This window comes from Eptesicus fuscus, chromosome 25 (assembly GCF_027574615.1).
Source record: "Eptesicus fuscus isolate TK198812 chromosome 25, DD_ASM_mEF_20220401, whole genome shotgun sequence".
Taxonomy (NCBI): Eukaryota; Metazoa; Chordata; class Mammalia; order Chiroptera; family Vespertilionidae; genus Eptesicus; species Eptesicus fuscus.
In genome coordinates, this window is record NC_072497.1 from 11,738,720 (window position 1) to 11,761,741 (window position 23,022).

The 23,022-nt window shown below is 59.4% G+C and overlaps 1 protein-coding gene across 1 annotated transcript; it reads right to left on the reverse strand.

Annotated features, from left to right (window-relative positions):
• Positions 1–936: 936 nt before the first annotated feature.
• Positions 937–12,433, reverse strand: OTUD7A (OTU deubiquitinase 7A). The gene is made up of 11 exons (XM_054713345.1): positions 12,283–12,433; positions 11,465–11,647; positions 10,487–10,705; positions 9,848–9,949; positions 8,978–9,105; positions 7,716–7,831; positions 6,672–6,799; positions 6,114–6,263; positions 4,261–4,375; positions 4,037–4,121; positions 937–2,709 (listed from the first exon to the last, which is right to left on the reverse strand). Exons 1-11 carry the CDS (start codon positions 12,431–12,433, stop codon positions 1,252–1,254), a joined length of 2,835 nt encoding a protein of 944 aa, XP_054569320.1. The 3' UTR covers positions 937–1,251.
• Positions 12,434–23,022: the final 10,589 nt, after the last annotated feature.

Sequence of the window (23,022 nt, forward strand, 5' to 3'; positions counted from 1 at the left end):
GGCAGGGCGGACGCTGTGTCCTGGACCCGGGGCGAGATCTCCAGAGGTAATCTGGGGCGCAAGAGGCTGCATATTGCTGCACAAAACGGGCTCTAGCTAAGGACACATTTTTTTGTTTGTTTTTTGTTGTTGTTTTTTTCTTCAAGAAATATAGGAGGCACCAAAAAAAGGGGTCGCTCAGGGAGGGTGCTGCCCCCTCCATGTGGTATGGAGCCACGGGCAGGGGGACCCCAGGCCCGTGGATGGGGACCCCCCCCACCCCACCCCATAGGAATGGCTGCCCTGTACCTGGCTGAACCCAGACAGAGGCTGGGGGGGGGGGGGCGCGCGGAGAAAGAGGCGCAGCCTGGTGTCAGAGCAGCCTCCACAGTGACCGGAGGCTCCATGCCCCGCCTCTCTCCCCGGGCACCGGCCACAGGCCTCCACGGAAGAGTCTTCGGAGGAGAAAGGGGGCAGCAGGCTGGCACCTTCGCTCAGAGGTGGGCAGTTCAGAGCCTGGCTTTCGGGACCCAAGGAGTCTTTGGAGCTGCCGCCGCCTGCGCTGCCCATCCCGGGGGCCATCGCCACACCTCACCGCGCTCTGCGAGGTAGGTTGTCCTCCGGTGCCCATGCTGACGGCGGCGCCCGAGGCCCGGATGGCAGTGTGAGTGGTGCTCGAGCGGGGGTGGGGGTGGGGTGTGGGGTGGGTGGGAGGCCCTTTGGGAGGAGGCTTTGCTTATGAGATGGAGCCTACAGGGCCACAGGGAACGAGGCCAGGTGCCTCCCCTCCTCCAGGGGCCCGGGCGGGGAAGCAGGTGGCGCCCACCACGGAGCGGCCACCGCGCCTTTGCTTCTCCATCCGGGGTGGTCCCCGAGCGCGCACACACGTGACCACTGCATGGAAGAGGTCGGTGGCTGATGTAGGAAAAAAGGGAAAAAAAATAAAATAAAAGCATGTAAAACACTCCCTTCTAAAAACAAAGGGCTGCAAATTTCCTTTATTTCGGAACAAAAATACTCTTGCCATGGCTGTGAGTGTCCACGGGGCGAGGCGGATGCGAGCGCGCACCCACTGCCGGCGGTATGACTTGTCTCCTATCCGTCTACTACCTGAGTGGGTCAGTGTAGGTTCAGGCACCAGTAGGAACGTGGGACCCGACACGCACGTACACGGCGCTGACACGCGGGTCGCCGGCCGGCCTTCCGGGTGACCAGGGCGCGTACAAGAAAGACACCGAGAGCATGGGAAGCGGTCCTTCCCGGGGCGCGCGCTCAGGGCCGGGGCCCGCGCGCCTCGCGCCGCCGCCGCAGCTCCTCCCGGTAGCAGTAGGAGCACAGGTGCTCGGTCTCCGCGCGCCCGTAGAAGGCGCAGTTCTCCCGCTGGCACCGCTGCTGCGCCGGGCCCGGCCCGCCGCGGCCACCCTCACCGTTCGAGCGCACGGCCGGCGCGTCGGCGTCCGCGAACTCCAGGCTGTCGCGCGTGGCGCCGAAGCCGTTGGTGTAGGTCTGCGATTTGGACTCGGCCGCGCCGGCCGCCCCCGCCGCGCACGCCAGGGCCCCGGGCACGGCGCGCGCCAGCGACTCCACGGTGTTGACGGTGCGCAGGGCGGCGGCGCGCGCGGGGCTGTAGGTCTGCGAGGACAGCGAGCGGTTCTGCTGCGGGTACGTGGCGCACGGCCGCAGCGCGCCCACAGCCGGGGCGCACGTCTCGTCCCGCGCGCCTGCCGCCTGCACGTGGATGACGCTCTGGCGCGCCGGGGGGCTGCGCCCGGGGACGGGTCCGCTGGCACCGGCGCGCCGTGCGCCCCCAGGGCCCGGGGAGGCCGTGCCGCCAGCCGCTGCGCGCGCCGCCCGCGTGCCCGTCGCTGGCCCTGGGCTCGGGCGCTCCTTGAACTTGAGCACCAGCTGCGTGGGCGGCCCAGCCGGCGGGCCTGGCGATGCGCGCTCGGCGCCCGGCGCGCCCTCGGGCTCGGGCCTGCGGGGCGGCCGCTTGGCAGTGGCCGGGGCGGCGGCGGCGGCGGCGGCCTCGCGGCGGCGCTGCTCCTGCTCGGCGCTGAAGCGCTCCTGCGCGCTGGTCAGGTAGTAGCCGATCATCTCCTCGTGGAACTGGTGCCGGTGGCTGGTGAGCAGCAGGCCGGCGAAGATGAACTTGCGCTCGCCCTGCATGGCGGCGCGCAGGATGTTGAGGCTCAGCTTGACGTCGGTGCTGTACTTCCAGGCATCGCCCCGCGGCCCGCCGCCCTTGTCCGCCGGCGACGCCCCCGCCGCCTTGTCCTTGTCCGTGGGCGACGGCGTGGTCTTCTCCGACGGCGAGGTGCTGGCCGACGTGCCCGACTCCTCCTTGCTGCCCTTGCGCGACTTGGCCTTCCGGTCCTTGGCGCGCTCGGGCGCGTCCCCGCCGCCGCCGCCGCCGCCGCTCTTGCCGTTGGCGGAGCCGGCGCGGCCCATCTTGCCGTGCACCAGGCCGCCCAGGCCGCCCATGTTCTTCTTCAGCTTGATGCCCAGCGTCTTGCTGAAGCTGCCCAGCTTGTTGGCCACGGAGTCCGCGCGGGCCTTGTCCTTGTCCTTGTCCTTGCGCGGCTTCTCCTTCTCCTTCTCCTTGCCGTTCTTGCCGTTGTTGCTGTTGGAGTTGCTGCACACCGAGTCGCGGTCCGAGTCCAGGGAGTCGGCCAGGGACTGCACGTCCTCGCCCGCCGAGGCCGTCGGGGATTCCGGCTGCGCCAGCGGGGCCTGTGGAACGGGGAGCGGGGGAGGCGGACAGGGAGGGCGGGGCAGGAGGAGGGTCAGAGAGGAGCTGTCCCCGCGCGGGACCCACGAGAGACCCTGTCCCTGCCCTGCGCTGGCTACCGTGGGGCCCGCGGGCATCCCGGTCCGAGCCCCAGGGCAGCTCTGGGGAACTCAGGGGCTCAGGTGCCCGAGGGCGGGAAGGGCCCTCGCCTGCCTGTCTGCTCGCTCAGGGCCCCGCGTCGGACGTGGGGTCACCACGGCCTGGCCCTCCTCATTGCGGAACCGAGTGTGCCCAGCCCCAGAGCCTCCGGATTCTAGGTCTGGACTGCGGGCACGTGACGGGCACGCAGAACCCGGGAGCCAGGCTGCCACCGACCGACCGTCACGTGTACCGGCGGGGAAACGGGTGTCGTACCTGCCCGCTGTGCGGATTACATACCCGTAAAGGGCCGGGCGTCGACCCATGAACCGAGCGGTCCCCAGTCCGATCCCCGCTCAGGGCACCGGCCAGGGTTGCGGGCTCGATCCCCAGTAGGGGGCGTGCAGGAGGCAGCCGGTCCATGGTTCTCTCTCATCATGGATGTTTCTATCTCTCCCTCTCCCTTCCTCTCTCTCAAAACCAATAGAAAATATTTTTAAAATACAGGTAAAGGTTCAAGTGTGGAAGCGCTAGGAGCAGCGCCCCGGTGTCCTGGGCCCCGATACCGCCTTGAACACCATCCCCGCTTTACGACCAATAATCCGAAGTCTGGGAGGAGCAAGTATTGGCACATTTTCTTTCTTTTCTTTTCTTTTTTTTTTTTTAAACAAGTCCCTTTCCCTGGGGATTCACTCCTGAGCTAACAAAACATCGTCAGTCAGATACTTAGAGCGACTCCCTCTAAAGCGGGGAAGAGACGCGGGGCGCGCGCGCGGAGGACCAGCGCGGGGTCCCCGGCTCCCCAAGGACCCGCACGTGGCGTCTCATGAGCACCGCCCCGCGCAGCACCTGGTCCGCATCTCGCAGACCTCGTTTGTGCGGGGACTCGCCCACGGTTTGTTTTCGGAGTGGGCGTGTGTCTTCTCTCCCGGGAAAAACGCAGGAGAAAAATAAATCCCCTGGCAGGAGCGCGCACCCACGCGCACGGGAACCGCCGGAAGTTCGTCCCGCCAGAGTCTGGGGGTCGGGGGTTCCCTGCAAGGCTGGGCCGGGGGTGGGGTCCCCGGCGTAGCCCCGGGGCAGGCGAGCCCCACCCGGACCGTGTTTGGGAGGAAGCGTCGGTTCTGCTAGGCGCCCAGCCCAGGGGCCGCGTGCGCACGGTCGCCTCCTGGGCCCGCGCGCCAGGCTCACCCGCGTCTCCGAGGGGATCCGGATCCACGTCACGTTCATGTAGCTGTGCAGCAGGTTCAGCTTGGCCTCCAGCGACAGGATGAGGCTGCAGCGAAGGAAGACGCCGAGTGAACCGTGAGCGGCTCGCCGGCTGTCGGGGAGGCGCGGGGGCAGCCGGGGCGCAGGCCGGGGCGCAGGCCGGGAGGGTCTGGGGCGGGGCGGAGGGGGCGCAGGGCAGGGCTTACTGCGCCAGCCGCGCGTTGTCGCTGTCGTCCTTGCCCCATTCCCAGTCCTTCCCCGGGTCCACCGCGAAGTGCAGCGGCAGCAGCTTGTGCTCCGAGTCCGTGAGCGGGATCACGGCTGGAACAGAAGACAGAGCCGCGGTGCCAGGGGGCCCAGGGCGGCTGGAGGCGAGGCGAGAGCCCCCACCTCCCCTTTCCCGCCCCGCAGCCCCAGGGGGCGCGGGAAAGGGAGTTCCAAGACCAGATGTCTCCGTGACTAAGTCCAGCCGAGGGAGCCAGACAACACCTGTGCCCACCGGGGCGCCAGGATCGCAGGACCCGGCGGCCGGGTTCCGGGGTTTCCCGAGGACGCACACAGGCGTCTCCTTAACTCCGCCAGCACCGGCGTTCCCCTCTCCAGACGGAGCTGTGTGGGGACTTCCCACGGTTTGTGTTCGGAGGGGGCGTGCGTCTTCCTCTCCCCGGGGAAAACAGGGCACAAAAAAGGCCCCTCGCGGGCGTGGGGGCAGGCGCAGGCCTGTGCACCCTCCTGTCCCCGCACCCGCCTGGGAAGCAGATGCGGCGGCACCCCCGCAGGTGGGGAAGGCGGCTGAGCCCACAGCCCGGGGCCTGGGCCCCCTCTCTCAGGGCGAGCCCTCCCCTGGCGGCCAGATGTGGCCTGGCCCGGATCCAGGCACAGGTGAGCCTTGGGGGTCAGCGAGCCCCAGGCCCCGCCCCTGCCCTGGGCCTGCCGCCTCCTTCTCCCTCCCCCCCACCCTCCAGGGGCCGGCCAGGCCCCCGGTGTCAGGCCCCCGGATTCCTGGCAGAACAAAAGGCCAATAAACAAGCAGAATCCGAGGCTGGGCACAGCAGCAGGGCACCGCCATCGCACCGACTCAAGGCTGCCCTCTGGTGTTGCTAAGGAGGACGTGCCATCCCGGGGAAAGGCCCCCACTCCAGCCCCCACTCAGCCGGCCGAACCCCAGGGTCCAGGACACGGAGCCAAAGGCCACAATTTTGTGGTTGTTACTCCTCACGGAGGACATTTTCCCATTGATTTTTTTTTTTTTTTTTAGAGAGAATGGAAGGGAGGGGGAGAGACAGAGAGAGAGAGAGACATCCATGTGAGAGAGGCATGGGCTGGCTGCCTCCCGCATGTGCCCCGACCATGGCACAGGCTGGGAATCGAACCTGCAACCGAGGTACGTGCCCTTGACCGGAATCGAACCCGGGACCCTTCAGTCCTCAGGCTGACGCTCTATCCACTGAGCCACACCGACCAGGGGCGAGGACACGTTGTAAACAAACACCGTGGCTCTTTCCAGCAGGGGAAAAGGGAAGCCTTTGTTCTAGAACAGTGGCCGGCAAACCGCGGCTCGAGAGCCGCATGCGGCTCTTTGGCCCCTTGAGTGTGGCTCTTCCACAGAATACCACGGCCTGGGCGAGTCTATTTTGAAGAAGTGGCGTTAGAAGAAGTTTAAGTTTAAAAAATGTGGCTCTCCAAAGAAATTTCAATCGTTGTGCTGTTGGTATTTGGCTCTGTGGACTCACGAGTTTGCCGACCAGGGGTCTAGAACAATACTCGGCTTGAGGCCGTTTCTGTGGGTGCACCTGGGCGTCAGGAGAGGCCTACCCACCCCTGGCTACGCTTCCCAGTGCCCAGTGTTTAGGGGGGACAGGGAGAGGGAGAGAGAGAGAAACAGCCGCGATGAGGGAGAGTCATGGACCGGCTGCCTCCCACAACCTGGGCATGTGCCCCGACTGGGAAACGCGGGGCGTGCTTCCCGGGGAGGTCCCAGCCCCTCGCCGCCGCGGTAGCCCACCGTGCCCGTGCGCGGCCTTGTCGCCGTGGCGGCGGGCGGTGGCGGCGGGCCTACCTTGCTCCCGTTGCTGGTCCCGCTGCTCCATGGACACGAGGGCGGAGAAGTGCGCTTGGTCGTAGGCGAGGACCAGCGGGGAGCAGTGGCAGCGGTTCGGAGGCACCTCCAGGGGCAGGTAAATCCCTCCGAACGGGATCGGGGCGAAGGCTGTGGACACAGACACGGTGAGGGTGTGGGGAGCCGGCAGGGACCGCGTGGACGGCACCCTCACCCCGCAGGGGCTACGGGGACCCCGGTTCCTCCAAGGCGTTCCTGGAGGGGCTTCAGTTTCCATATGTTTGTTTTTTTTTTAAATTGATTTCAGAGAGAGGAAGGGAGAGGGAGAGAGAAACATCCATGATGAGAGAGAATCATGGATCAGCTGCCTCCTGCACGCCCCCGACTGAGGATCAAGCCCTGACCGGGAATCGAACCGTGACCCCCTGGTTCATAGGACGACGCTCAACCACTGAGCCCCGCCGCATCCTCTGCACACTTTCAAGTTCTTCAAGTAAAAGCCCGCCTCCTCCAGGAGGCCCCCCTGGATTTCTCCCGCTTTGTGACGCGGGGACCCACCTTCTCCGCCCGAGTCCCTCAGCATCGTGTCGGCCACGACCACAATGGGCCTCCTCAGGATGTGGGCCAGGACGAACACGTGGAACTCCTCCAGGCTCTCGTACACGGGGTCCTCGGCGTTGTCCACACTGCGGGACGGAGAAGGCCAGCTGTCACTGCGCCGATGGGGGGCGGGGCGGGGCGTGCTGGAGACCGGACACCTCCCTCCGACCGGACCTCCACGGACCCTGGCCAGCGCGCCACCCGAGGCCATCTTCCTCCCACGCTCCCAGCTGATGACAAACGCACAGGTCCCTGCCCTCCACCCCCGCTCAGCCTGGAGGGCTTCCTGGTGGCAGAGGCAGCCACGCAGAGCTCGTGGGAACACGGGGGCGGGGCGGCTCTTTGGGTCCGTTAGGGAGGACACAGCAGGGGCAGGAGAGAGGCTGGTTTCCCGGCTCCCTCTGCTTCTAGCAGGTGGGCTCAATCCTCACGCTAGGGGTGAGGCCCGCCCCCGCGTGGCTGACGGGCCGCTGGGGCCGTGGCTACCGAGGTCTGAGGGGCTTTCTTTTATTTTAATTTTTTAATTTTTATTGATTTCTGAGAGGAAGGGAGAGGGAAAGAGATAGAAACATCAGTGATGAGAGAGAATCATGGATCAGCTGCCTCCCGCACGCCCCCTACTGGGATCGAGCCTGCAACCCAGGCATGTGCCCTTAACCGGGAATCAAACCTGGGACCCTTCAGTCCTCAGGCCGACACTCGACACTCTATCCACTGAGCCACACCAGCCAGGGCTGAGGGGCTTTCTAAGAAATACCCCCATGGACGGGGGCGGCAAGAAGGCTGCCTGGACTTCGGCCCTCAGCGAAGGAGGGGAAGTGACAGGATGGCCCTCCCAGCCCCTGCCCGGGCTCACATCCCGGCTCGGGGCAGAGCAGGCTCTGAGACCTTCATCCCCGAGTAGAATCTAGCATCTGGAGGCCGGGGTTTCCGTGTCCCCCGATCTTGGGGTGCCACGTGCTCCCTGGTACCGGTCCCCCCGCCGCCCTGGCCCGCACTTACCCGCCACCCGAGCCGCCGCCGTTCTTGCTGAAGTGCGTGCGCGGCTCGCTGGAGGCCAGCTTGAGCAGCTCCGTCCACTCGCGCTCCCACTCGTCCTCGGTGTACACCAGCCCTGACTGGCACAGGACGCGGGGTCACGGGGGGCGGCCCCTCTCCCTCCCCGGCCAGGTCCGCCGGGCAGCCCGCGGGACCTCCCGGCTCGGTGCAAGCCCACCTGTGAGTGGCCACCGACTGTCCCCACGTCTGACAACAGCTTTCCGAACCCCCATCTCTCATTTCAGTGCCGTTGGGGGTCCACCCAGCACCAAGGGGGGTGGCCTGCACCGGCGCGAGGCCTGGGCCGGCCATGAACACGTCTAAAGGGCCAACGCGGCAGGCAGATCCCGCCCGCAGGGACGGCCACGTGCCAGCGTGCGTGTGCTCAGGGCGCCTGGGCGTCTCCACACTGCGGGGCGCGGCCGTGGGCACAGACGGGGCTGCACGTGGCCTTGAAGCCGCCCCCCGCAGGGCCCAGCAGGGTGGTGACCTCTGAGAGCGAGGACGGTGGGTTTGCATGATTCGCTGGTGGGAGTGGACGCGTGCTCACTGCGTTAGGGTTGGGCCAGCGGCTCCCAGCCTCGTTCTGGCCATGCCCCAGCTAAGCATCTCTAACATCCTAACCCCCCCCCCACCCCCGTGACACAGAATTCTCATTATTCAAAAAGCGAGCTCCCCTTCACGTGGAGGAAGCCTCAGAGGCCATGAACTTGGTCTAAACCAGCTGCCAAAGAACATGGCATCCATGAGAGAGAAAAACAGAAGGACGAAAGGACAGGGGACGGACTGAGGAAGAGATCACTAAGGAAGTGTTTAAAAAAATAATAATAATGTGAAGGGATATGAAAAAATAGCAAATAAAGTTTCAAAACATGTAACAGAGAACTGAGATGCAAAAATATGTCACCATATATGTATAGGCTGTCCACGAGGCCCCTCGAACCATAAGACATTCACTGTGAATAACGCCTTCTTGAATTGCCCCCCTTAAACATCAAACTGCCCCCCTGGGGGGTGTGCCCACGCTGGGAACCGCTCACTGGTTGGGCTCATCCTCAGTGGGTCCACCTCTGAGGCTGGGGGTGCCCTACTCGTCCCAGAAGCCACTGCTCCGCCTGAGCTCAGGGACAGACCTGGCCTTGGGGCCCAGCTCCCCACTCCCCCGCCCACGGCTGTGCCCGGATGAGGCAGGGGTCCTGGGGGGCGTGGGGGTGGCGGGCACCCACCTCCTTGTTCTGCTGCGTCTGCTGCCAGCGCCACCTCCGCTTCAGGGCCTCCCTCTCGGCCCCCGTCCGCATCATGGTGTAGAGAGCTTTCCGCAGGACCAGGTCGCGGTCGTGGAAGCCCCACATGCCTGCGGCGGGGGCGGGGCGTGCGTGAGGAGGGGGACACGCGGGAGGGGGTGCCCGCCACCGAGACTTAACCTCGCACATCTGCTCGCACAGAGCTAACCCATCCGTCTCTGTGCGGTTCCCGCAGCACTCCCGGCCTCCACGTGCCCTGTGAATTCCCGCCTTCCTGCTGTACCCATGTGGGCTCCCTGCCTGGAATGTCCCCTTCTTAAAAAATATATTTTTTTTTATTTATTTCAGAGATAGGGAGAGGGAGAGAGAAACATCAATGATGAGAGAGAATCATTGATTGGCTGCTTCCGGCATGCTCCGACAAGCCCGCAACCTGACCGAGAATCGAACCGTGACCTCCTGGTTCATAGGTCAATGCTCAACCAGTGAGCCACGCCGGCTGGGCCTCTTTCTCATGCTTTCAAGTTCTTCGAGTCTCAGTAAAACCCCGCCTCCTCCAGGAAGTCCCCTTTGATTTCTCTAGATCTCCATCCCGGCAGTTCCACTCAGGCCTCCTCCCATCCCGACAGGTCTTTCCTCGTGTGTTTGCTATGTCTCGCGCCCCCCACCCCCACCCCCTACCCCTAACCCTGCCAGGCACTTGGCAGGAACAGCCGGGAATGCCGGGGACTCTTCCAGATGGCAGCGACGCGCGTGGCTCTACTGAGCCGGTGTCTGTGCTTCACCAATGCCCAGAGCAGGCCTGGGCGCTGCCCCCGTCCCGTCCCGTCCCGTCCACGCCGCGGAGCTTACCCAGGGAGGCGGCGTGCAGGAGGCAGTTCCCGTCGCCGGTCGTGGCCAGAGGAAGGAGCCGCTTGCAGCTGGTGCACACGGTGGACCACCAGTTCAGGCGACCTGCGTGCGGCAGAAGCTCGCTTTAGTGCGCGTTCTTTTAAAAACGTATTTCTACTGATGTCAGAGCGGAAGGGAGAGGGGGAGAGAGGGAAACATCCGTGATGAGAGAGAATCATGGATCGGCTGCCTCCTGCACGCCCAACTTGGGCATGTGCCCTTGACTGGGAATCGAACCCGGGACCCTTCAGTCCGCAGGCCAACGCTCTATCCACTGAGCCAAACTGGCTAGAGGGTTTCCAGAACCTCAGGGGAAGGTGGGGCATTGTGGCTACTCCCTCTTTCTTTTATTTTTTAATTCTAGACAGGAGAAGGGAGAGGGGGAGAGAGAGAGAGTAACATTGATGGGAGAGAGACACATTGATTGGTTGCCTCCCACACACACCCCAACCAGGACCGGGAATTGAACCCGCAACTCTGCGGTGCGTGGGCTGACACTCTGACCACTGAGCCACACCGGCCAGGGCCACACGCGTCTCTCCTGCTCTCTGTTGTCAGTGAGGCCTGAGCCGCGGTCCCGGGGCGTGGGTGGCCGCTCACCCGCCTGCTCCAGGGCCACCATGGTGGCCTGCTCGATCAGGTCCCGCTCGATGAAGCTCCGGAAGTCCTCGCTGTACACACTCAGGTCCGGCAGCTGGAAGGTGTAGATGGGCATCTCCAGGGGGCACTGCTCGCTGCTGCACTCGCTGGCCACGTGGGACCGCGCCAGGGACACGATGGCAGAGCTGGCGTGGGAGATGCCCCGGGACAGGCGCTTTTCTGTGGGGGGAGAGGGCGGGGGAATACTGGGGTTCTAATTCGGCTGGGACGCCGGGGCCCGGCGAACAGAATCAAACTCAACGCTCAGTCACCACAGTTGGGCGGGTGTGTGAGTGTGCGTGCGTGCATGTGTGTGTGTGTGTATGTGCACTGAGTGAGTGTGCATGCGGGCACGTGTGTGTGTGTGTGACCTAATGCAACAGGAGACACATGGATTTCGTTGTGTAAATAGAAAGCATGTGTAATTATTTCAGATGCGAGGACTATAGAGTTAGAAAACCCAAGCGATTAGGATAGTCTTAATAAGAAAATCAATAATATGATGAGAGAGAATCATGGACCCACCGCCTCCTGCACACCCCCGACTGGGGATCGGGCCTGTGGATTTTTAGAGAGTGGAAGGGAGAGGGAAGGACAGAGGAACATCGATGTGGGAGACACAGCGATGGGTTACCTCCTGCATGGGCTGAGGAGGAGCCTGTGGCCAAGGTACGTGCCCTTGACCGGGATCGAACCCGGGACCCTTTGGTCCGCAGGCCGACGCTCTATCCACTGAGCCACGCTGGCCAGGCCCCAATTTTCCTTTAGATGTTTGCTCCGAGTGTTCCTTTGTCTTTTGAGTTTAATACGGGAAACCCGGGCCCTGGAAGGGGTTCTCCCTGGGACCGCCCGGGAAGGAGGCGGACTCCGGGGCTCAGGCACTGGGTGGGGGGAGACAGCGGGGGGCCCGGCGGCCGGGCTGGGACCCTCGGCGGGCACCTTGGGCGATGTCGTCCTGTCTCGGCAGGCAGGCCCGCTCCGCCTTGTGCCCGGGCTGGGCGGGCGCGCGCTCCGGCGGCTTGGGGGCCCGGCCCTCGTTGAACACGTGCGGGAGGTTGGCGGTGTGCACCTGCCGGAGCTGCTCATAGTCGCTCAGGGCGGCCGTCAGGTCCCAGTTTTTGCCTGTGGACGAGAAAGGACGGGAGGTGGCCCGGCCGGCGTGGCTCCGTGGTTGCGCGTCAGGCGACCTAGGAACCAGGAGGTCACGGTTCGATTCCTGGTCAGAGCACATGCCTGGGTTGCGGGCTCCATCCCCAGTGTGGGGCATGCAGGAGGCAGCCGATCATGATTCTCTCTCCTCATGGATGTTTCTCTCCCTCTCCCTTCCTCTCTCAAGTCAATAAAAAATATATTTTATTTATTTATTTAAAAAATATATATTTTATTGATTTTTTTTTACAGAGAGGAAGGGAGAGGGATAGAGAGCTAGAAACATCGATGAGAGAGAAACATCCATCAGCTGCCTCCTGCACGCCCCCTACTGGGGATGTGCCCTGCAACCAAGGTACATGCCCTTGACTGGAATCGAACCCGGGACTCTTCAGTCCGCAGGCCGACGCTCTATCCACTGAGCCAAACTGGTCAGCGCAATAAAACTATATTTTAAAAATAGCAGAAATCACGTCCCCACCATCGCCTTCTCTTACATTCTAGAGTCCACGTGCCGCGGCTGCCCAGGAAGAGACCTCTTCCCCTTCGCCCGGGGTGGGCGGCGGTGGCTCCCGAGAGGGGGGTGGGGGCGCGGGGAGGACGCCTACCTTCCAGCAGGTCTCTGGCCAGACCCGGTTCTGCCCCCGTGGACCGAACAAAGTCTGACAGGACTGCGTCCATATCAAGAGTCATGGGATCGCGCAGAAGGGCCGCCCAACACTCGGCCGAGGTGGGGTTGGGGAGCAGGCTAGAAACCATCCATCTGCGGGGAGACGGGAGAGCGGGGTCACGGGCGTGGCCGTGCGCCTGGGAGCACGCGAGCCCTTCCCGCCTGCCGGGAACATACACATAGGTTGTTAGTCCTTATCCGACGTTACTTTGCCGTTGATTATTAGTTAAAAAAAAAGAAAAATATATATATATATATGTTATTGATTTTTTTACAGAGAGGAAGGGAGAGGGAGAGAGAGTTAGAAACATCGATGAGAGAGAAACATCAAGGGTACATGCCCTTGACCAGAATCGAACCTGGGACCCTTGAGTCCGCAGGCCGACGCTCTATCCACTGAGCCACACCGGTCAGGGCTCCATTGATTTTTAGAGAGAGTGGAAGGGAGGGGAGAGAGAGAGAGAGAAACATCGATGTGAGAGAGACACATCCACTGGTTGCCTCCCACACGGGCCCCCATCAGGGCTGGGGATCGAGCCTGCAACCGAGGTACGTGACCTTGACCGGAAATCGAACCCGGGACCCGTCAGTCCTGGGGGCTGACGCTCCATCCACTGAGCCACACCGGCGAGGTCTGCTGGGATGAAGTTCCGGGCTGGGTTTGGGACAACGCCCTGACTCCCATGCCAGACGTTAAATCCTGACAGCCGAAGTCGCCAGGCTCATGGACCACCAGGAGGCAGCCGGTCCATGATTCTCTCTTAGCATTGATGTTTCTCTCTCTCTCTCTCTCTCTCTCTCTCTCTCTCTCTCTCTCTCTCTCCCCCATTCCTCTCTGAAATCAATAAAAATATTATTTTTAAAATGAAATCACTGGAGGATGGAAGGGAAGGGGGAAAAGGGGAGATATGGGTGAAACTATCAACAATGAGAATGCATTAAAAAGGAAATGGTTGGACCTGATGTTTGCGGCACCAACTAAGAGACTGCCTTCTCCCCTCCGTCCAGGCCCCGCGGCCGCGCCCGGGAGTCGGTTCGCGCGTCACCTCCGCCTGGGGACAAACCAGAGGAGACGCTCGTTATGCTCGCACCCTCGGGCGGCGGGGAGGCTGCCTGTGGGGCTCGGCCGACCGCCCGCGGCCACACCGCTGCTGCAGACACCTGCCCACCGGCCGGCCACCGGCCCCTACCTCCGGGGGCTTCTCACCGTTCCTCGGGTTAGCTGGCACCTACCTGCCACCGTCCACAGCCCACAGCCGTTTCTAACCTCCCACCAAACCCCATCGCGATACGCTGCCTCTCAGCCTTTCCTCCCCCTTATTGTGGTGACACAGACGTAACACGCGACTCACCGTTCTGCCTTTGTGAGTGTACAACGTGGTGGCATTAGGGGCATTCCTGCTGCTGGGCAGCCCCCCCGCACCGTCCATCTCCAGAATTTTTAAAATCCTCCCCGAACGAAAGCCCGGCCCCCATTGGACACCAACTCCCCGTCACCTCCCCGGCCCCTGGCGACTGCTGTTGTGCATTTGTGGCTGATGCTGACGACACTGGGAACCTCCCAGAGGCAACGTGTGTCACACGTGTCCTTTTGTGAGGGGCCTAGTCAGCCCAGCATCACGTCTTCAAGGTTCATCTGCGTGGGAATGCGCGTGTCAGAATGTCTTCTTTTTAAAAAATATTTTTGTTGATTTCAGAGAGGAAGGGAGAGGGACAGGGAGAGAAACATCCATGATGAGAGAGAATCATGGATCAGCTGCCTCCTGCACGCCCCCTACTGGGGATGGAGCCCGCAACCCGGGCCTGTGCCCTGACCGGGAATTGAACCGGTGACCTCCTGGCTCATGGGTCGACGCTCCGCCACGGAGCCACGCCGGCCGGGCCGGACTCCTTTCTAAGCGCCAGCCGTCAGCCTGAGCCACCTGGCTGTGCCCACCTGGCGAGCTCACCTGGCGCCATGTTCTCCTAGGTCAGCACGCACCTGGGCTCCTGCCACTCTGCAGCCCCTGCTCAGGCCTGCGGGCTCCTCCACGGCCACGTGACCTGCAAAGGACACAGGTCCCGGGGGCTCGCCCTGCGATCGGTTCCGCTCACTCCCACCTTCTCCTCGGAGCCCGTTGTCCTAAGAGTCACCGTGTGAATTCCTGGAGCGGCGCCAACAAGCACGCCCGACTCGTCCACTTTATTTTCTTCTTCCCTCCACCACCCCCCACCCCCGGCTAGCTGGCTTCAGAATGGCGGCCCTGCCGAGTGCCTCACTCGGGATTCCCTGTGAACCAGCACAGGGAGCGCGGTGTCGATCCAGCCAGGTTAGTCCCCGGACCGCAGGTGGTCTTTCTATGCGTTCCTCACGTCTAAGTATTCTCTCCCCCCGCCCCCCCCCCCCGTGCTTCTCTCCTAGAATACTTGCTTTTGGTTACTACCCCATTTAATTTTTTAAAAATATGTTTTTATTTATTTTATTTGAGAGAGAGAGGAAGGGAGAGAAGGAGAGAGAGATATAGAAACATCGATGATGAGAGGGAATCGTGGATCGGCTGCCTCCTGCATGCCCCCTCCTGGGGATCAAGCCCACAACCCAGGCATGTGCCCTTGGCCGGAATTGAACCCGGGACCTTCAATCCGCAGGCCGGTGCTCTATCCACTGAGCCACACGGGCCAGGGCGCGTGGCAGCCTTTTGAGCCGAGGCCTAGCATGAGGGAGCTTCCACGGTAAGAAGCTGACTTTGGCTGCTGCTCCGAGAGCAGATGGCCGAGGGCGGGTGGGGAGTGGGTGGCAGGAGAGAGGCGAGGCGATGAGTCAGGAGGCTGCGGGCTCCTGCTGGGGGTGGGGGTGGGGGGATGGTCCGGGTGAGGACGGCAGCCGTGGGGTGGTGAGAAGTGGTTGAATTCTTGACATATTTCCCAAAAGCTGATTTTTTTTTTAAAGGAATGCAAAAGGAGGTAATAAACGAGAGGGGCAGGAAGCAGATGTGAAGCGAGGAGCAAGCCCAAGATGAGAGGGGTGGCCCTAACCTACATGTGCCACTAATTAAATTAAATGTGGAGACACCAGATGCTCCAGTTCAAAGCAATAAATTGGCAGACCGAGGACAACAATTCACGAATGCTCTGTCTGTGGAAGATGTCTACAAGGTACAGATACAGAAAAGCTGAAATTTAAATGGTAGGCGCCTGGCCGGTGGGCTCAGTGGCTGAGCATTGACCTATGAACCAGGTCACAGTTTGATTCCCAGTCAGGGCACATGCCTGGGTTTCAGACTCGATCCCCAGTGTGGGGTGTGCAGGAGGCAGCCGATCCATGATTCTCTCTCATCACTGATGTTTCTATCTCTCTCTCTCCTCTCCCTTCCTCTCTGATATCAAAAATTTTTAATTAAAGCGGTAGGAAAGGAACACACTATGCAAATTGCAATCAGCAGAAAGCTGCTGTGGCCTGTGACTGTCAGACAGAACAGGCTTTGAGGCCGAGGGCACTCACCAGCGACGAAGAGAAGTGCTTCGTAATAATGAAATCACACGTCATAGGCGTAGGGGCAGAAAAGACTTGACCTTGCCGCTGACACACTTCACCCAAAGGACATACAGGATTCTATACTCTCAAGAGCTGACGACTACCAAATGTTTTCAGGGCACACGGAACCTTTTAAAAAATATTTACCAACAGAGCTTTTCTATGACAATGGGTGGCAATACAGTACTTAGGTTATTTAAAGATAAAAAGATTGATTATATTTTGGGATGTGAAGCATATCACACAAAAAAGTCCAAGGGTTAAATCGCACGGACGATGCTCTCTGGCCATGCCGCAGTTGGGTTCGGCAGATAACTTTACAAATCCCCGTACACTGAGGAAACTTAGCACGCCCTTCTACATAGCTCATGAGACCCTCTTCCAAGTGACACCGGAGGTTGGGGTGGAGGAGGTCCATGCGGGGGGAAATAGGGACAGCTGTCATACTTTCAACAATAAAAGTTAAGTTAAAAACTAAAGGAAAAGCTAAGATCTGGAGTCTTCGAGCAACGCAGAGAAATGCTCAAACGAGAACGTCATTTTAATGGAAACGCTTCCTCATCGTCAAGCTTCGGTCTTACCTGTGTGTTTGTTTTCTGCCCAGTGAGGGCTTAGGTATGTCCCCAGGTCAATGGACAACAGACTGGCGGTCAGGTAGCAGGTGGGTGGGGGTGCTGCTCACCCCAAGGAGCAACGGTAATGCAAGAACAGGGGACAGCCGAGCTCCAGTAGGAGAGAGAGGCATGCATCTAATGAGGGTCTTCACCCTCCCGGCCTGTGGCTACAAACCCAACCTCGCCACGGTATAGTCACGCCCATACCCCACCTCCTGCTCCTTCCTGTCGGGAACAGAAAAGCAGGTGGGGTCCCAGGCCCTGAACCCGTAGGTTCTGTCCTTGGTGCTGAATACACACTGTCTTGGGTGCTGGATCTACAAGCCACTGGACTAGGGGCGGAGTCCAGACACTGTCCTAGGTGCTGAATCCATAGCCACTGCCCTTGGTGCTGCACTCACACTCTCCCAGGTGCTGAATCTACGGGACACTGTCCTGGGTGCTGAAACGATAGGCGCTGCCCCCAGTGCTAAATCTATAGGCACTGTCCCACGTGCTGAACCCACCGGCCACTGTCCCAGGTGCTGAAACTGTAGGCACTGACGCAGGTCCTGGATCTATAGACACTGCCCCAGCGCTGACCCTATAGGCGCTGCCCCAGGTGCCGGATCACCAGGACACTCAAACTGGAGCAGCTGTGGCCAGCGTTCTCATCCTCCCATTGCCAACGCCTGGGCAGGTTAGTTAACGTCTACTTCCGCAAAGTGAGGGTGGAAACGACGCCTCCCGTTTGTGGTTCCTGAGGAGATGAGATCAGGTGATGTGTGTGGAGATGTCCAGGGTGCCTGGGCCAGGAGAGGATGTGGTGGGGGTAGATCTCACTGTATCACTCCTCGTGCTACCAGCTCTCGTCATGGTCCAGGGGACACTTGCAATATTACTTCAAACAACTCGAGGGACACATGCCAACCAGGGCCAGGAACAGCCCTAGCCAGTGTGGCCCAGTGGATAGAGCGTCAGCCTGCAGACGGAAGGGTCCCGGGTTCCATTCCATGCCCAGGTTGTGGGCTCGATCCCCAGTAGGGGGCGAGCAGGAGGCAGCCAATTAATGATTCTCTCTCATCATTGCTGTTTCTATCTCTCCCTCTCTCTCCTCTCTGAAATCAATAAAAAATACACGTTACTACAAACACAGCTGACTCACCAGTGACCCTTAGGTGGGGTCACCCATGTGCCTGACCCCCCAAAGCAATGGCTAGATGCTCACTTGACACAGTTGCAAATTTATGCACTGCCAAGTGGTTTGAGATATTTTAATGGACCTCACATAAATAAATGCCTCAGATTTCTATTTTATACAAATCCAAAAATGGGGGAGAGAGGGCCAGGGCCAGCTGAAAACACAATAGACACAGATTGGGCACCGCAGAGGGGGATGCTGGATTTAACCGCCCGTCTCAGACCCTTCCATTAGGAGCAATTTAAATTACATTTGGTGGAAACGATAATAGTATTTCAGGTCAGGGAGAGACAGTGATGGCTGCAGCCAGGACAGCAGGAATGAGAAGAGGCAGGCAGACATTTGAGAAAATGAGTTATGGAGACCTTTAGATTGATTAGACGTGGATGCGGGCTGATGTGTGTATGTGTGAGTGTGTAGCCTGTTATGTGGTGTGTGTGTGTGGGGGGGATGTGTATGCACATGTGTGTAGCATGTGTTGTTTGTGTGTCTTTGTGATACACCGTGTGTGTTTGTGTGTTTATGGGTCTGTATGGTACAGTGTGTGTGTGTGTGTGTGTGTGTGCACCGACACTGCTTACATGTGTGAGGACCACTCCAGACAGGTGGCCGAGACCTGCACGGGAAGAGGGAAGTAGCCAGGGACCAAACCAGGAGGTGCCCTGCCTGGGAGACAGGATGCTTAAATGACCGGCTCCGGAGGAACGGAGACAATATATCCCGTACCCACCTGGTCAGAAACCACAGGCTGGCCCGGCCCGTGTGGCTCAGTGGTTGAGCATCACCTATGAAGCAGGAGGTCAGGGTTCGATTCCTGGTCAGGTCACATGCCCAGGCTGCCGGCTTCATCCCCAGTAGGGGGCGTGCAGGAGGCAGCCGACCTGTTTCTCTATCATCGACGCTCAACTACTGAGTCAGGCCAGCTGGGCAAGGCAATCTATTTTTAAAATATTAAAATGAAACATAAAACGCAGCTCATGGCATACATTGTGGTATGTCATGAACCCGACACCCTCAATGTGTCCAGTCTTCCTTCCTTCCTTCCTTCCTTCCTTCCTTCCTTCATTCATTCATTCATTCATTCATCCATCCATCCATTCTTTCATTCATCCATTCATCCATTCGTCTAGCTTTATACTTTCATTGAGCATCTTCCAGACAGTCCTAAAAGCTGGTTAGGTAGGCAGAAAAACAAAGACACAGTCCAAGGCATGAAGAGCAGAGCGGGGACAGGATGGTGCAGTGGGCGCACCACCTGCTCGAGTACCAACAGAGCAGGGCACCCCAACACAAGGCCTCTGTTGTTCCCGGAACAGGCCCCGCCCTGTGCTGCGCAGCACCCCCCAGCCTGGCCCCTGGCCGCCTGCCTCCGGCCCGGCATCTGGGCCTCACCTGAGCGTCTCCTCCCAGCGGCCTTCCTCAGCCACATCTCACCTCGGATCCTGCATCCCTTCACCTGCTCCGTTTCCATGGCAACGCTCCTCACCTTCCCCATGCCAGCGCACCAGGTGTCCCCCACCGCACACTCAGCATTTGGCGAGCGAGCGGCGTTTTTTTTTCCATGATGGACAAAGAAAGGGAAGCGAAGACGTGACAGCAAAACAGAGAATGAGAAGAAAACACACCCCATTGAAGTTCAGAGACGCGTTTCTTCGCTGTGGGAGATGGTGTTTCAAAAGGCTGCCGGGAAGGTAACGCACATATTGTGAGGAACCTTGAAGTCAGGGTTCTCATCTTTTTTTTTTTTGGTTTTTTTAATGATATCTAACTAAACTCAGCACTCATTCCTTATTTTTAATATGTTTTTTAAAAATAGGTTTTTAGAGAGAGAGGAAGGGAGAGGGAGAGAGAGAGGGAAACATCAATGACAAGAGAGATTTATGGATGGGCTGCCTCCTGCACGCCCCCCTACTGGGCATCGTGCGCCCTAATCAGGAGTTGAACCAGTTCATAGTCAATGCTCAACCACGGAGCCACACAAACTGGGCAGGAGCCCTCACCTTTCAAACAGCATTTTCACCCTCGACTGTGCTGTTATAAAGACGAGGACTTTATCTGTGTGCCAGGCTTCTCCCTCCCCCACCCAGGGATTTCCCGAAGTCAGACCACCATTTGTAAGGTTTATATCATTCATACTTCACGTTGCTGCTATAATCCACAGAGGTGGCTAATCTTTCTTAATTTTTTAAAGATCTTTTTTTATTGATTTCAGAGAGGAAGGGAGACAGGAGGGGAGCATAGAGAGAAACATCCATAATGAGAGAGAAACATGGATCAGCTGCCTCCTGTACGCCCCCTACTGGGGATGGAGCCCACAACCCGGGCCTGTGCCCTGACCGGGATCGAACCGTGACCTCCTGGTTCCTAGGTTGACGCTCAGCCCCTGAGCCACGCCGGCCGGGCTGTACATTTAAACAGACTGGAGGTTCACCCCCCGTCTTCGACCAAGCTCTGAACGCTTCTTCACTCCCGTGCCGGCTGGATGTTGACGTTCAATCGTCTGGTTCGAAGCGCGCATTCAAAGGGCTCACAGCAGCGAGGCTGTCCGAGGCCTGGCCCGCGGCAGGGGATCTGCCCGTGGCCTCTGTCTTCGTGCTGAGGGCGGTTTGGCTGAATGAGGCCGCCCCGGACACCCATTGTGCCCTCAGAGCCGCTCAGTGTCCGTGTGGGGGGTGAAGCGCGGCAGAGGCCGGCCCGCACGGTGCCACCCGCCGACATCCGTCCCGTATCGTCCCTCCATGCCAGTGAAGGGCGCCAAGGGAACCGAGAAAGTCACCGGGTCTGGCCGGTGTGGCTCAACCTACGAGCCAGGAGGTCACGGTTCGATTCCCAGTCAGGGCACATGCACAGGTTGCAATATATTTTGTATTTTTAAAATTAATATTTTTATTTAATATATTTAATATATATATACTTTTTTAAAAAAAAGTCACCAGGACTTTGTATCAATCATTTCATAGTGTGTGTATGTGTGTATCCTTTTTTAAAATGTGGTTTTTTTTATTTTTTCTTTATTTTATTTCTTTGTGTTGTTGTTGTTGTTAATCCTTACCCAAGGATATTTTTCCCCACTTATTTTTTTGAATATATTTTTATTGATTTCAGAGAGGAAGGGGGGAGAGAGAGAGAGAAACATCCATGATGAGTCAGAATCATGGACCAGCTGCCTCCTGCACGCGCCCTACTTGGGATCAAGCCTGCAACCCCAGGCGTGTGCCCTGACCAGGAATCGAACCGTGACCTCCTGGTCATAGGTCAATGCTCAACCACTAAGCCACCTGGCTGGGCCTGCTCTCTCCCTCTGGGCAGCAGGCCCGCTGACCCAGCCCCCTATCCTGTTCCCTTTCGCTTTGATTCCGTTCCCAGCGGCTGGCCAAACGGCGCCGTGAGCTCCAACCACGTTGCTGCGGGCTCTGTTCTCCTGTCTGCTGGAGCTTGTTTCGGGAGAAGGAAGCGCCCCGGCTCTCGCTGGTGGTGCTGGCTGCTCAGGGCGCCCGGGGCCGCGGGAATCAGCCCAGCCACCCACAGCTAGAGCTACTGCTGGCGTCAGAGCCAGACGCCCTCTGAAGGCAAGTCCAAAACGCCATCCCAGGCCACGTCCTGCTTCATCTGTAAGATCCCGAGGAACCCGGGGGTCTGGGCAGGGATGCGTTGGGGAGCCCCCCACCCCAAAAGCAAAGTTGCAGCTTCTACACTGTGACAGGGTCATTTTCTTCCTGCCTTGTGAGAACTGAACTCATTTCCCCATTTGCCACTGATCCTCAGATGTCTACACTTTCCAGCTGTGCCCGGCCGGCGTGGCTCAGGGGTTGAGCACTGACCTGTGAACCAGGAGGTCACGGTTCGATTCCTGGCCAAGGACGCACACCCGGGTTGTGGGCTCGATCTCCAGTGGGGGGCGTGCAGGAGGCAGCCGATCCATGGTTCTCTCTCATCGCTGATGTTTCTATCCTTCTCTCTCTCTCTCCCTTTCTCGCTGAAATCAAGAAAAACATTACAAAAATATAAAGTAAAAGGGCCGTCACAGATAGGAGTGAGGTGTGAATGCGGGCAAGCAAGAAACTCTTTGTATAATTAGGCCCTGTGGCGAGAGGAATGAAGTGAGATGCCTGCGTATGGAAGGTGTGGGCATGGGGGGTGGGGGGTTCCGGGCACAGGCCGGTCCTCGGGGGGGCATCACCCTGCGCAGGGCTGAGCACCCCACCGCAGGCTCCACAAAGAGAAGAAACAGTAATTATACACGGGCCGCCATCATGTTCACCGGCCGGGGAAAGCCGTTCGCCGTCTCGGACTAGAAATAAAACTACTGCCACCGAACTTGGCATTCCCTATGACTTTGGCGTTTTGCTCGGACGGGAACGAGCCGGGTTCGGAGTAAGAGAAAGAAACGTTTTTAAGAAGCGAGGGATGTCCGATAGAAGATACAGGATTTTCTGGTGAAATCTGAATTTCAGAGAAACAGCACATGTTCTCTATAAGTATGTCCCATGCAAATATTTGGGATAAATTTGTATTAAAACATGATCTGATAGTTCTCTGCAATTCACATTTTAAAAAACGGTTTATTATTTTGTTAGTCCTCACTCGAGGATATATATATATATATATATATATATATATATATATATATATATATTCTTCCCATTGATTTTTTTTTTTTTTGAGACAGTGTAAGGGAGGGAAGGAGGGGAAGAGAGAGAGAGAAACATCCATGTGAGAGAGACACATCAATGGGTCACCAGGTTTCTTTCCCGCAGGAGCCCCGACTGGACCAGGGATCGAACCTGCAACCCAGGTACATGCCCTTGACCAGGAATGGCGCTAACCACTGTGCTCCCCAGGACGTGGCTTTTCCTACCAGTGAAGCGGGAAGGGGACAGAGCTTTCCCAGCCAGCAGGGAGGGCCAGCCTCTTGTGGGCCCTGCGGGCGGCCAGCCAGCCCTCTGATGGCTGTTTTGGCCGTGGTTGTGCTGGGGGGAGGCGGGGGGGGGGGGGGGGCTGGAGGACGCCGGCAGACCTCAGTTTTCACAAGGCAGGCTACGTAACCAGATTGCAACTGTGCACGAGACCCGTGGCTCCCCACACGCACGGTGACTCACCTGCGATCCCGGCGGAACTGTGACAGCACCCTGACCTACTTGGTGCCGGGAAGCCGCCGGTGACAGCGCCGCCGCTTCCCCATTTAAAGCGTCTCTTACGGCCGGAGCCAGCGCGGCGCAGGAGCAGTTCCAAAGGATGGTGGACAGCCCGGCCGGCCCGGGCGCGGCTCCGCGTGTGAGCGTCCACCTATGAACCGGGAGGTCTGGGTTCGATCCCCGGTCAGGGCACACACCCGGGTTGTGGGCTCGATCCCCAGGAGGGGGGCGTGCA

Coding starts and splice junctions, on each gene's coding strand:
- OTUD7A (XM_054713345.1), bottom strand. CDS start 12,433: ATGGTTTCTAGCCTGCTCCCCAACCCCACCTCGGCCGAGTGTTGGGCG. Junction 6,800..7,715: donor GGCGGCGGCTCGGGTGGCGG/GTAAGTGCGGGC, acceptor TCCGTCCCGCAG/TGTGGACAACGCCGAGGACC. Junction 4,376..6,113: donor GGACCAGCAACGGGAGCAAG/GTAGGCCCGCCG, acceptor CTTCTGTTCCAG/CCGTGATCCCGCTCACGGAC.